Genomic DNA, 14,668 nt, shown 5'->3' with positions numbered 1-14,668 from the left:
GACATTCCTGGTGGCCTCCTATGTGCATGATTCTTTGACTCTTCCTTGGAGGTGGTAGTAACACAGTTCATGCCTCCTTCATCAGCGAGTTAGACAATATCTTTAATACGTGTTCATTTTGATCTCTCTGAGAGTCATGATTTCACCTTTGTGGAAAATTGTCTTTTAATGAGTGGGAAGATAATTTAAGGGAAAGACTGTAATTCCTCTGTTAGAAAAGGAGTTTTTTTCATGTGTGTTGAATGTCCAGGAAAATTTGGATTAAGCTGTTTTACTTATGAACTTGTAAAATAGAGCGGCAAACGGAAAATCTAGAGTCTCTGGTCTCCACGGTTCTAGAATGCACATTGTGAGTTCGACATTCTTACCTTCTTCTCTAAGTTAAATTGCTCACCTTTCAGGGAAAATAGCATCACTTTTAATGTGGTTTATGGATGAGTTCAAGATCGAAAACACGATTTGTTATTATTAGCAGCCACAGAACCAGGCTGTAAAATAGATCAGAATTATATAACCTCTCCAGTCCACACCATTATCTACACAGGAATAAAAATATTACTCTCCTTGGTGTGGCCCCTCGGGGCATACCTATAATTGCAGTTTCCTGATTATCTGCAAATCCCGCAGCTAAAGGTTTATATTGAGATTTCTGCTTCATAGCTTGTGTTATGAAAACAATACATTTTCCCCCCAGTTGAGGACAGCTGATAGACACAGAAATGGCATTTACTGTTTTGATTGTCAGCCCTTATTTTCAGACATACGTTAGAGGGCAAACTATAGTTTATGATCCAGGAAGATTTTCTTGCTGTAGGAAAAAAACCAGACATGTGCCATTGGAAACAAGAACCAGTGAGGATGATGAATTTAGGGACCACGGTCCTTCTACACTTACAAAGAACGTGTTCACGAAACTTGGGCCAGCCACATGGGAGTCCTGGGTCTGCTGGCCGCACAATTCAGGGCCAGGAGGGAAAGGCGGAGATCCATATGGGAGCGACCAGCAGATCATTACTGAAGCCGTGTTTTTTTCTTTTTTTTTTTTTTTAATTTTTTTGAATGTTTATTTATTTTTGAGAGAGAGAGAGAGAGAGAGAGAGACAGAGCATGACCAGGGGAGGAGCAGAGAGAGAGGGAGACACAGAATCCGAAACAGGCTCCAGGCTCCGAGCTGTCAGCACAGAGCCCGACGCGGGGCTCGAACTCACGGGACCGCGAGATCGTGACCTGAGCCGAAGTCGGCTGCTCAACCGACTGAGCCACCCAGGCGCCCCTGAAGCCGTGTTTTAAGTTCTGAGTCTTTCTTTTCTTCCATCACAGCACGGATGACAGTAAAATTAAGTTTGCAGAACATTTTTGAAAAATTCAAACCAGGTGTCTAGGGAGAAATAACTTATAACCCAAATATTCCATGAGCAAGAGGCGTCTGGGAAGAAAAATAACACAGAAAGAGGTCTAGAAGCAAAAGCTGACCGCTTTGATGTGGGTGGAGGGTGGAATCTGACACCGGGGGCGGGGGGCTGTGGCCGGACCCTTCCCGGATGATGGATAATCGCTTCCCTTGTTTTGGCCCAGACCACACAGGAGACACTGTGCTTCACAGTGAGAACACAGCGTACCCCTCGGGATGCAAACGTGGGTGTTCACCGAGCCACCGGGGCCCCAGGAGGCGGGAGGAAGCCCCACGAAGGAGCGGGGTCCTGGGTCTGTTGTGTATCTGGGTGTGCTGGATTGTCTGTGTGGGACTCTCAGTTGGTGACAGATAGTGGAGACTCGAGGTGCTGGGGAGGCAGGGGAAGGTGATCCCCAACGAGAGTAGCATTGTCCACGATGATGGGAACAACACTCGGTGATCCGCGGTCCCCTTCGCTGGCCGACCGAGGAAACCCACGTTCCTGTGCAGAATGCGGCTCATCAACACGGGGCCTAAATACAGAAAGCCCTGCTTAGTGGGTCGGTACCTTCACCTCCCGCAAGCCTGTGTTTCCTCCGGCTGGCGAAGTGATGCGGTGGAACCCTTTTAAAACCTTTTATTTCGTGATGAGGACAGATTCACAGGAAGTTGCAGATTGCAGAGGTAGAAGAAGGAGGTCAGTGGAGCCCGCGCCTGGTCTCCGCCGTGGTTACGGACGACGGAACTGATTGTGCAGCTGCAGAGCCGGGGTGGACGTCGGCACGTGCTGTGGGTGTAGACGGTTGTTTTAAGTCAGGTGTGGGCTCCCGGAACCCCCGCGGTCACCAAGATGCCCACCTGTTTTACCCCCGCCCCAACTCCTGGCAGCCGGGGGTCTGTCCTTCATCTTTATAATCCCGTCCTTCTGAGAGAGGAATAGTGAGAATTGCACCGTGGGGCACCTTTTGAGCTTGGTGGCTTCTCTCTCTCAGCCGAACGGGAGGCCTGTCCTGGTCACTGCTGCTTCGGGCTCGCGCCTTCTCGAGGCAGCTGGTCGCGCGGCGTGGCGGGCCCCAGTGCGCCCGGCGCTCACCCGGTACAGAATGTTCTGGTTGTTCCCAGGTGCTGGCTCTCAGAAGAAGGCCACTGTAAACAATCGTGCACAGGCTTTTCTGAGGAAACGGCTTGTATTTCTGTGGGATAAATGCCCAGGCGTTTTGTGGGGTCACAGGGGAAGCATTCTTCATATTTTTCAACACTTCTGGACGATGTCCAGAGCGGCTGTCCCCTTTCACGCTCCCAGCCGCTAGGTGTGAGCAGCTCAGCGTCCGTGCCCTCGTCAGCATCTGACAGGGTCACCACCTTCTCTCTCTGTTGCCCTCCTGGTGGGTCTTCATTGCCTGGCGGTAGCGTTGCTGACGTCTCCTCTGGGGCCTGCTGCCCGTACGTGCTCGTCAGTGCAACGTCTCCTTGTGCCCCGCGTTCGTTTTCTAACTGGATCCTGCGAAGTTTGTGTAGCTGAGTTGTGAGAGTTCTTTATATGTTCTAGACCGCACGCCTGCGTCACACGTGTGGTTCGTGAACGTTTCCTGCTAGCTTGTGTTGCTGTCCTCTTCAAGGGCTATTTCACAGAGCTGAGGTTGTTAATTTTTAGGAAGTCCAATTTACAGATTTTTTTATATTCAGTTTTTTTAGTGTTTGTTTATTTTTGAGAGAGAGAAAGACTGAGCATGAGTGGGGGAGGGACAGACAGAGAGGGAGACACAGAACCCGAAGCAGGCGTCAGGCTCCGAGCGGTCAGCACAGAGCCCGACGTGGGGCTTGAACTCATGAACTGTGAGATCATGACCTGAGCCGAAGTCAGACATTTAACCCACTGAGCCACCCAGGCGCCCCAGGACATGTTTTTATAACTCATTTTCTTTCTACAATTAACCCCGTGTGTTTGGGCAGTCATGTTATTTATTTCATGCTCCTGAGCACGTGCAGAACGTATTTTTAGAAGCGCTGCCACGGGAGTAAATGGCACCTGATGTTAATAAGGAGCCTATTTTCTAATGGGAGGAAATGATGCAAGAAAATTGAGGAAAACTGACGATCCCGCACAGAAAAGAGATTTTTGCGACTTGTGTGAATTTGTCTTAATTCAGATGAATCCCAGTGTGTTTTCCACCCTCCTCTCTTGGACTAGAAGGGAGAGGGCCGTGAGGGCTGGAGCCAGGGGGGGCCTGGGGGCCGCCCTTCCTGAGCGTTCTGGGACCCCTGACGTCTCTGTGTCTGTGGTTAGCCAGAGGGCGGGGGCAAGTTGAACCCTGAAGCCCGGGCCGGGAAGGTGCCTCGATTCTGTTTGAGGCAGACCGGAAGCAAGTGTGCGTGGCAGCTTCAGACTCGTGAAACAGCAGCAAGCACACGTGGCGTCTGGGTCCAACGGCCCTAAACTTGTGGCTCAACACGAGATCTTCCTTTACAAAGACAAGCATCTTTGCAGCTCATGCATGTGAAACGGGTGGAGGCTTCCGGAAACGCCCCCAAAGCCCACTGCCGACAAAAATGGACTCACAGCCGCCCTCCCTCCTTGCTCCTGCCGCCTCTCGGCCCCTCTGGTTTGCTCCGCCGGCTGGCCGTGTCGGCGCCTTTTCCGCTGAGAACCTCAGGACTAGGTGTCACCTGGGAGCGGGGGTGACTTGAAAACACGTCGGGCTGTTTTGAGGGGCCTGTTCTAATTGCAGACCCCGTGTGACTTCCCGGATTTTTCCTCTGTTTTGGCCCCGAACATCCCAGCAGTTCCTGTGCCTGTTTCCCTCCGCTGCCGAGCCGGCTGACGGGCGGACCGTGAGCTGGAACCCCACGGTCCCGGGTCCTCAGGCCGTTCCTCTGGAGTCGGGGGGTCAACGGGACAGGGTGTGGGAAGCCACGGAGGATCGCGCTTGAGAATTCAGACCCCCCTGGAGGGTCCCAGAGTCCCAGGGGGCAGTGGAAAGACCGAGAAACTTGTGTTCCGGGGTTGTGCGAGCCCCACGTGCCTGTGGCCCCTGGTCCCCAGGGCTCGGTGGGCATCTCTGACCCTATTCCCCAGTGGCCGTGGTGCTGACCTCCCAGCCGCACTCAGCTGCAGGTGGACAGAAGAGGCAGGTGGGGACGCTGGGCTGTCACCTGCAGGTAAAACGAGCTCACGCCAGCACCACACGGGCGTCTGCGTCGTGCGGTTGGGATGGGTCCTTCCACAGGACAGACCCGAGTTCGCCACCTCCGACTCAAAGGGGCCTGGAAGGGTCGCGGGACAGGGAGGTTTGGGCAGCATTTGGGCAGGGGAGGAGGGCGGGTGCCTGTGTCAGGGCCTTGGGGTGACCTCGGATGACCTGATTGTCACCTTGAACTAGGGTGCCTGTGGTCCACACGCACCTGGGGAGAAGGGGACGTTGTGTGCATGTGAGCGCAGCACGCAGGCACGTCCTCAGTGCCCCCCACCACCTACCTCTCCCCGGAGCCAGGAGGGACAGCCCTGTCCACGGACGGTGAGCCCCTGCTCCTCTGGGTCGCAGGCCTCTCCACCCCGACCTCTTGTCCTCTGGCCTGTTTCTGGAGGTGTTTCCTCAGTCGTCTCCTCCATGGGGCCCTGCTACCGGTGCCGGGGTCCGTGTGGGTGTCTGCCAGGAGGGGCTGCGTCCACCCTGCTCCCCTGCCTACAATTCTCAAAGACAAGGAACATCAGCCAACACCAGGATTTTGAGGCTGATTAAGGGGTTTCTTCATCACCTCTCCCCTCCAAAATTAACTTTGTTTTTCTTGCTTTTGTCAAAGATGGGACACCCCAGCCATCTTTTGTCAAAGATGGGACACCGACAGCCTGGCTTGTCGGGAGACGAGCTGGGTTGGGGACGAGGGTGGCCGGCTGAGAGGACTGCTCCCCACCATCCACCGAGGTCCCTGTGCACTGCTCCCTGAGCTGGGAGTGTGGCATTTGACTCCTTCTGGGGCTTTCCTGAGGGTCAGAATTAAGGACGGTGGTGCCTTCTGTGTATTTGCTGGGAGCAGCGACAGGCATTTGTCTCTCCCCCTGCTTTGTAGGAAAACTATATACTTGGATGCGAAGCAAACAGATTTCCAAGCAGGGGACGTTCATGGGTTGTTATCTCGTAGATTTGTCTGCGCCTGAGATGCGTCTTCTGGAAGCAGACACCCTTCTGCACCGTGATTGTGGTCGGTAGGCAGTGGATACTCGATTAATCCCGTTTTCTTCTCCCCAAATGGTTGAGTTTTCCGAGAAAGTCTCAGGCCCCGCAGGAGTCGCTCCTAGGGCCCATGTGACACCTACGTGAGTTTGGGGACGTCAGGTGGCTTGAAGCAGGGCCAGCTTCCTGCTGGAAGGCCCGCTCTCTGCAGACCGCAGCGCCTCGGCGTCAGGGCACAGGAGGCGTGCAGATGAGGGTGCTGCCCCTCGCCCCGGTGAGCACACCCCGTTTCCCGGTCCCGTCGCTCGCGAGGCTGCGGGGCGTCGGCGCCTCCCACGTTTCTCCAGGAAATGGGGCCTTGACACAGATGACTCACCTTCCTGTCTCTGGCAGCGCTGCTCCCCATGTGTTCACCAATCACGCTCCTGGGAACATTCTAGGCCTCCGTTCTTGGAGACGTGCTGAGGGCCTCCGTTCCAGCGGTTGCAGACTCCAGACATGAGGAGGCGGTCTGCTGTTCTTGGCGCAGGATGGCGCGGGGAGGAGCCTCGGATGCCAGGGCGGGAGTTTCCCGGACCCCAGGCCCCGGGGAGCACCGTCTGCGCCTCCGCTCTTCTGACCACACGCGCGCTGGGCTTGCCGCGGTCGGGCTGATTTTTAAATCCCCTCGAATTCGGATCTGGAGTCAGAGCGTCGGGACTGGGAGAGGCCCCTTTGGCCAGAAGTGAGAGCGAGCCGGCTGCACGCTGCAGGCGGTGGGGGAGGGCATCGCGTCTCCCTCGGGCCTCAGCGCCCCCCGACGCGTGCGCCTGGCCGCGGGCTGCCTGCAGCCCTCGCTGGCGCCCACCCGCCTTTGCGGCACACGAGAACACACACACGCACCTGCCCGTGAACAGTGACGCCTGGTGCTCCTGGAGGGCGGGCCCAGGGCTGCCCGGGGCTAAGGGCACCCCAGTGATTCTAGGTGGGGGCCGCCACCTGGTCCTGATTGGACTTTGCACTTCGTGGGTTTGTGTGTCACAGTTCCCCTGCTCACAACCTTCTGTGTCCCCAAGCGGCTGCAGGATGAGACTTTGCGCGTCTGAACACGATGTTCACAGTGGCTGGGACACTGAGGTGGGGGTGGGGGGGGGACAAGGGGCTCTCAAATTAACGGGCGTCACCCCAAGGTCTTGTGAAAACCCCACCCCCTGTTTCCGAGTGCCAGGGGGGCCTGGGATGGGCCACGCCAGGCTCCTGGGTGATGCCTTTGAAGAGCGTCCTCTCGGGGGGGGGCGGGGGTGGGAAGGGGCACCAGCAGGTGGCCCAGGTGGCGCGAGGTCAGGGGTCTTGGGTGGAATGTGGAAACAGAGTAAGTGGAGGTTTGGCCTTTTTAGCTCTTCCCTGGACTCCCTTGGCTCTGCCGTTGCGTGGCTTGGCCCCTCCGCTTTCTCTTAGGGTTTGGTCAGCTCAACTCATTTCCCTGGTACCAGCCCCTGTGCCCTGACGCGGCAGGTGCTCGGAGAGAGGATGGCCTGTTGGTTTCTGATGCAGCCCAGCGCAGTGGACCGGGCTGTGGCTGGACACCCCCTCGGGCACTCCTGCCCGTGTGGCAGTGCCGACCCCGGGGGGCAGCAGGCATCCCTGCCCTGGGGGGCCTCACTGTCGTGGAGGAACACAGGTGACGCACAGGCACGTTTCCGGTGGTGTTGAATGCCGTGTAAAAGGTGAACTGGGAAAGGGAGGGTGGTGGGGGCGTCTCTAGGCGGTGAACGTGTGAGCAGTTGGGGGACCGGCCACGGTCCCGGGCAGGAGGGGTCTACGGAATTTCCAGGCACAGACAACAAGGCATCAAGATAATGCTGGTACTAGAGGGAAACAAAAGGGGTGAAGATTCCGTTTTGCCAAGATACCGGTAATAAATGGCACACGTAACTGTGTTGTGCACTCGGGGACCATCAGCCATGGTTCTGGCATGCAGCCGATGACAGATGACCCTCTGGTTTTTGCGGTGGGTCCAGAGGGCACCCGTCAGGGCTGCTGCAGGCACATCTTGGCGCCAGGAAAGAGGAACTTAGGTCCCGTCTGGAGCCGGGATGGCGAGGGAGCCGCCCTGTCGCTCACCTCTCCTGCAGCAGGTTGGCTCCCGCTCTGGCTCCCACGCTGGTCCCCACGCTGGCCCACGCTGGCTCCCACGGCCCCTCGACCAGGAGGGGTCTCGTGAGCAGCGCTGGTGGATGAGACGATGGGGTGAGTGGCGGGCGACCACGTGAGAGGTACTGACTGGGACTCTGTGAGACACCGCGAGTCCGGGGCGGCCCTGGCTTCCTGCCGCGCTCCCGCTTCTGGAGCTTCCGGGTGGCGGTTCTGGGCGGACCCTCCGCGATCCGTCTTGGGCAGAGCCGCTGCGGCCAAGTGCCCCAGCTGGCATCCAGGAAAGGTCCAGGGCTGGAATTTTCTCTCTTGGGGGAGAACGAGAGCCCCAGGTTGATCTGGTCTGCTCATTCCTCTGTCTTCATTCAACCAGCCCGTGGTAAGAGCCAGCTGGCCAGCAGGGCACAGGACAGACTTCCTGGTGGGGAAGACAGCACACAAACAAATGAGTGAATATGTAATCTGCTGCGTGGTGGTCGATGCTGAGGAAGGGGTGGACAGCGCAGGGGTTGGTACCGTTTCGACTGGGCAGGAAGGTCCCTCTGGGGTGACCAGGTGGCACAGACCTGCGGGAGACCATGTATCGTCCGGGGGGAAGAGCACTCTCAAGGGAGGACGCGGCAAGTACAAAGGCCCTGGGGCGGGGCCCTGGCTCCTGGGCTGGTGTGGGCGAAGGAGAGGAGGGGGTGTGAGGTGGTCGATGCCATGGCCTCTGTGACCACGACGGGGTTGAGCTGGAGGGTGGGTGGCCTCTGGTGGCACCAACCCAAGGTCTCCCATGGGCTGGGGCGCAGTGCTCAGCTCAGTGCTAGGAGCCTGGCTTGTCCAGCGGCCTCATGAAGATATCTATCTTTTCGTTTCAGTCCCGCCGGCAGCGCAGTGAGGCCACCAACAGCAGCAACCAGGTCTTCCTGTATTGTGCCTTCCTGGACTTCAGGTACTGCCTGCTTGGGGCCACGGCAAGGACTGGAGGGGGGGGCGGGGGGAGCGGGGAGGGAGGGGGAGGGTGTAGGAGAGAGCAGGGAAGGGGAGCACCGGGAGGGCAGGGGGGAGGAACGTGGTGTTGGGAGAGCAGGGGTGGGGGGAGCACAGGGGAGGGGAGGGGGAGGGGAGGGGTGTGAGGATGGGGGGAGAGTGGAAGAGGAGAGCGGGGGGGGGGGGGAGACCGCGGGGGAGGGGAGCAGGTGCAGGTGGGCGCACCGCGTCCAGGTTACGGTTCGGGTCACCCTTCTGGAGGCAACACGGTAGCGTTGTCCGTAAATGCTGGAAACGCCTCGGGACGCAGGGCAAGACAAGAAGGAGGCACTGGTGCAGGTGTTCTCGGGGGCCACGTGGGACTTAGCAGGACTCCGCCCCTGAAAGCCCGGGCAACCAGTGCAGCCAGGGCGCCACTGCGGCCTGAGAAGGGTCCGTCGCCCTCGGCTGTGCCGCACTGGCCGGTGTGGGGGGGGGGGAGGCTGGGCGGGGGGCGCTGGGCAAGCAGCTCTTCCCCGGCTGGCGTGCAGGCCTCCCAGGCCTTCACGGCCCACACTGGGGTGCGCTGTCGCACCTCAGCCCTGCTGGAGCTCGGTGAGCTGGAGCGCAGGCCAGGGGCGCCCTTCTCTGCGCCTGCGTGGGTGTCCCGGGATCCGCCGTCACGGACGATGTCGAAGAATGCCTGTCCCCTCCCGCTCTGCCCTCGATCCCCACACCGCCGGCGTGGTGTGGGCGTCCGCCGTCCGCGTCCCCACGTGTTCTTTGTTAGCCAGAAGCGCACGTGCAGAAACGGCCACACCTCTGTCACAGGGCTCTTGAGTTTTCACAGACGAGTGACCGTGGGGGTCAGGATGCAGAACGGGCCCGGCCCCTGCCCCATCCGTGTGCCCGCTTGTCACTCCTCCCCGGACTCCAGCTCCTGCAGCCGCCGATTTGTCTTCCACCAACACGGTTCTGCGTCCACGAGAACGCCGCGGGGACGGAACCGCTGTGTGCGTAGCCCGTGGAGTCCGGCTTCCTCCCGTTAGCATGAGGACACCCGCGTCGTCGTGTGTGTGAACGGCCCCCTGTGGTCATTTCCTGCCGGGCGGCCCCTCCCTGGCTCCCTCCTGTCCGCGGGCCGCTTCTGGGCAGCGTGAATGAAGCTGCACGCTGGCCTGCTTTGCGTCCCGGGGAGGAAGCCCGCTTGCCCGGGTGCCTTGTTCGTTCACAGGTCGTCGAATGTCATCTGCTAGCCGTGTCGAGGACTTCTGTGTCCGTGTTCGTGGAGGAAATTGGTCCGTAGTCTCCTTTTCTCGTCAAGCCTTTGGGTTTGGTAGCAGGGTGACCGTACCATTGTAAAGCGTTCGTTCCGGACAGTGTAGGTCGAACTGGTCTTGTTTCTTCTGCAGCATTTGATCGAATTCACCACGGGGCCGTCTGAGCCTTAGTTTTTGTTGTTGGCAGGCTTTGAAGCACGCGTCACGCGTCTCTGGTTGGCACAGAACCATTCGGGCCACGTGTCCTCTGTGTTCTGGCAGTTACTTTTTTGAAGAACGTGTCCGGGCCACGTTTAAAGTGCGTGCACGGAGTAGTTCGCGGTGTCCCCTCGCAGCCTGAGTGCACGTCAGACGGTCTGTGTCCTCGTCCCCTCGCCACTTCCTCAGCTGGCGCCTGCCATCTGCAGCGCCCCGCGCCTTCTCGGCCGCTCACACGAGAGGTTATCGGTCCTACAGATCATTCTCAAAGGCACCGCCGTTGGTTTGGAGTGTCTTCCCCTCTTGCATTTTTATTCTCGATTTTGTTGACGTAGTCTCTTCTCACCCTCTTGCCGTGGGATTCGTTTGCCCTTTACTGTCTAACTTCCGAGAGTGTGGGCTTCGGTCATTGGTTGAGGCCTCGACTCTTCCCTGACGCAAATGCTTCATGCTGTGAATTTTCCTGTGGACGCGGAGTTGGCTGTGTCCACGGTGTTGGCACGTTGCTCTTTCCCATTCGGCGAAACGTGTTTTCTAACCTTTCTCGTGACTTCTTCTTCAAGCCACGTGTTGCTTTGAAGTGTGTTGTTTGGTCCAGCTGCTCGGGGATTTTCCAGAGATCTTTCTGCTGTTGATTTCTAATTGATTTTTTTTTTTTTATGATCTGAAAACATTCTTTTTTTTTTAACTTCAGTCCTTTTAAATTTGTAGAACTTGCTTCATGACCCAGCATGTGGTCAGTGTTGGCAGATGCCCCTTGTTTCCTTTACGAGCATCTGTTCCCGACGGGTGCTGTTCTTGTCACACACTCTCCACTGCAGACACGTCAGATGAGTGACCTTCTGGAGCCACTGGAAATAAGAACACGACAATTACGTGTTTTCCTTCACACCTGTCTGTTTTCACGCTATTCTGACTCTGTGCGCGGATGGAAGTTTCTGTCTGGCGTCGTGGCCCTCGAACTCCTCACGTAGCGCAGGTCTGCTGCCACTTCCTGTTCGTCTCCGGATGCGTTTGTTCCATTTTACCTACGAAAGATGTTCACCCTGCACTGAGAATGCCGGTCACTTCTTTCTAGACGTCAGGCATGGTATCAGCACGTTATTCCAAGCAGGCTTCCCTGGGGACCTTCTGACCTTCCTGACCCCTCCTGCTCCCTCGTGGCAGCCGCGCTGCCGAGACTCAGGAGTGCGTTTTCTCCGTGACCGGTGTATGAGTTAAACGTACGCTCAGAGGAAATCCGCGGTCTCGTTCCGATCCGTGTTCCATGTCCCGTACCACCACAGTTTGGGCTGTGGTCTGCCCACGTCGCTCTTAACTGCCGTGTGGGACCTTGGTACATTTGTCCCACGTTTCAGCCACGCGTGCCAGCGAGTGGGCGTTTTGCGCGTAGACCCAGGCGTCCCAGGTCACGGGGTCGTGCAGGTTCTTGGTGTCGCTGGGCCCGGCGCCCGAGGCAGGTCCTTCGTGCGTGGCTGGGGAGCCCGCCTTCCTGTGGGTGTCCCCGGGAAGTGCGTGTCGCTCGAGGTGGGAGGTGCTGCGTGGGGCTCGGCTGCCCTGGCCGATGCGGGCGTCCTCACGCCTCTGCGGCTCCATCCGGGAGGATGTGACTCCCGTGGTTTTGAGATCCCAGTGCCGTTCTGTGTACAGAGAGGCGCACTGTCCATCCCCGTGACCCTGCTCATGTGGCCCAGCGTGTGCCGGTTCCAGGCCAGCCCCTCACGGGAGCGTGGCATCTGTGTGCTTCGCAGAGGGACAGAGGAGCCACGTGGAGCCCGGCTGCCGGCCTGGCTGGCTGTCCTCGAGGTCCCGGGAGCATCAGGCTATGAGGCAGGGCCTCGGGGCCTCTGACTGACGGTGCTCTCTGGCCTCTGCTGGGTGCCCCACCTCCGTGTGGAGAGTGGACCGTGCATCCCAGAAAGTGCCTCTGAAGCCTCTGTCCCCACCCGGAGGTGCCCTGTGACCTTCTCCTGCCCCACCCTCGGCTTCTGTGGCAGAGCCTCACCCGGACTACGTTCATGTGGGGTGGCAGTGAAAGTGCCGCCAGGGCGTGCTTCCCTAAGGGACGTGGGCCCCTCCGGGGTGGCCTCGTTTGTCATCTGCTCCGTCCACGGCTGACAGTGCCACTAAAACTGAACGTAAAACAAAGAGAAACTCCCACCTGCTACTTTGTCCATCTTAGGAAAGGTTTCCCCGAGGACCCCGCCTTTGGCTGAAGCAAAGATCTATCTTTGCCCATGAGTCAAAGTTGTCATTTTGGGAGGGACCATGGAAACATCATCTTGAGAGTTAAAAAGCACAAAGAGACGTACCGAAGAGAATCGTCATCACTGATATCGTCACCATAAGAAGGAATAATCGCGGTTTGCTTGCGGTCACTTTAAGAAGGGTTACGAGTCCCAGGTCAATACGTTGATCTCTAAAAAAGTAAAATGTTGTGAAAAAACCGACATCCCTTTGGCTGCTATGCCTCATCCTCTCTTGGGAGGTCACCAGTCTGGGATGTTCTCAGTAATTCACGTGTAAGTTAGGCCCACGTTCACGGAGAACACACGATCTCTTCTGCTTCACGCACCGCGTGCCCCGACTGCACCTCGTGCACACGATGCGTTAGGGCTCGTGTTTCACCCACGTTCATACACATCCCTGACCGACGTGCTGCATTTTGTCACCTCTGTGACAGCCACACGCTTTGCTCACCCAGCGCCCCATGGCGGCCACGGGGCTGCTTTAATGTTCTGTGGCGTCACTCGGCGGGGACCCCTGGGTGTGTCCTCTGGGCTCACGTGTGTCCCCTCGGATTTCTCTGGAGGTGGGACTGCCGGGTCCAGGACGAGCACATCTTGTTTCTCTGGGCCGTGGGCCAGGGGCCTCGGGAGTGTGTCGGCCGGGAGGTTCCCTGCTCTCCTGTCCCTCGTTCCTGTGCCGCCCGGCCGGCACCGGCACGTCCACTCCCTCAGCCGGCTGCCCCTCTCTCTCCTGTGTCCCCAGCTCCGGAGAAGGGGTCTGGTCCAACCAGGGCTGCGTGCTCGCCGGAGGGAACCTCAGCTACTCCGTCTGCCGCTGCACTCACCTCACCAACTTCGCCATCCTGATGCAGGTGGTCCCGCTGGAGGTGAGAGCCAGGCGCCCGGGTGCCCGGACCCGAGCAAGTGCCCTTCCTACCCCAGGCCGCGGGCGGCTGGGGCGAGTCACCTGCCAGAGTCTCGGGCGGGGGGTTTCCGCCGCAGCGGGGTGGACGGCAGCCTCCACTCGTCAGGGAGACCCTGTGATTAGGGACATTTGGGAAGCTCTACTTCTCTGGCAAACAGAACAAAAGCAAACAAAGCTTTGCTGCAAGCTCCCTAAGGCAGCACCTGTGCAGACCCCAGGTCCTTCTGGAAGACCTGTGTGCAGGTGGGAGGACAGGTGTGCCAGCATTCTCTGCCTTCGGTCACCGGGCTGAGAAGCCTGTGCTGTGGGAGAGTCGGGGTGTGTCCAGCGCAGCATGGGGACGTCCTCGGCTGTAACCAGGGCACACGAGTGTCCAGAGAAGGCGTGAGGTGGTGACACACAGGTGCACATATGCACTGTGTCCTCTGAGCGTTTCTGCCCTGGGATAAGAGGGGGGCTGCGGGCGGAGCTCTGGACTGTTTCCAGACCTGACTTCCAGCTCCAGGGTTAGCAGGTGCTGTGGTGGGGAAGGGGACATCCAGAACCTTCTGCTGTCCTCCTCTCTCACTGGAGCCATGACCTTCCCTGGAGACTCAGGTCAAGGGTGGAGGAAGGCCCTCCTGGTTGGGTTTCTCTGCTTCAGAATATTTAATCTTTATCTCCTGCCAGACCGCACAGTCGGCCCTAGGAGCTAGACGTTCATTTTATTGGTTTAAGGCGAGCAACGTTTAGAAGACAAAAAAAGTGCTCTTTAAAAATGCAGCTGCCTCAGGATAGGCTCCTTTGAACTGTTATCAGTCCCTGACTCCTGTGTGTGAATGACTTCATTGGCTTCTAGACCCCAAAGGAGACTGAATTTCTGTGTGCGGGCAGGAGGATGGGGAGGAGACAGGGATCGGTCCTAAGGCCCTTGGAAAACCAGGCACCTGTACAGACGACACGTTCTGTTTCATCCCAGACTGTGTTTTGGAAATTGAAAACTCTGACTTACAGCTTTGACTTTCTGGCTCCTCTTGAAGTGTCAGCGGGTTCGGTGATGCTGGGCCGAGCAGAGGCTCCCTCCTCCCGCACAGCCGTGCACCGTCCCGCTCGGCACACGGCCCCCACCACCCCCCCCCCCCCCCCCGCCTGCTCATCGGGGCAGGTGCCCGGAGCCCCCAGGCCCCTGTGCCGTGCCTGGGGAGTGAACTGGGGCCTGGAGGGCCCACTCCGCTATCGGGGCCCGCTGCGCCCAGTGCCACGACCGGCACATCCGGTCCACGGGGCACTGGTGGGAACCTGATGCGCGCAGGACTGTGGAAGTCTCCTTTGGCCTGGCGTGACTCCTCGCAACCCCGGGTCGCCACCTAAAGACTGGCTCCTCGTCCGTGACCGCTGCACGTGCA

General features: G+C 58.5%; 1 protein-coding gene across 3 annotated transcripts in view; it reads left to right on the top strand.

The window, feature by feature from the left end:
- ADGRD1 (adhesion G protein-coupled receptor D1) overlaps positions 1 to 14,668 on the top strand; it is a 125,121-nt gene that overhangs the window by 72,154 nt on the left and 38,299 nt on the right. For all 3 annotated transcript variants that reach the window (XM_078435954.2, XM_078435952.2, XM_078435953.2), the window contains 2 exons: positions 8,562 to 8,635; positions 13,122 to 13,245. In XM_078435954.2, the coding sequence (XP_078292080.1) occupies positions 8,562 to 8,635; positions 13,122 to 13,245 (198 nt within the window). The remainder of the gene's footprint in view (positions 1 to 8,561; positions 8,636 to 13,121; positions 13,246 to 14,668) is intronic.

Source organism: Panthera onca, chromosome D3 (assembly GCF_046562875.1).
Source record: "Panthera onca isolate mPanOnc1 chromosome D3, mPanOnc1 haplotype 2, whole genome shotgun sequence".
In the NCBI taxonomy this organism is placed as follows: Eukaryota; Metazoa; Chordata; class Mammalia; order Carnivora; family Felidae; genus Panthera; species Panthera onca.
The sequence above is the reverse complement of the archived record's forward strand: the minus strand, read 5'-3'. Positions and strand labels throughout refer to the sequence as shown.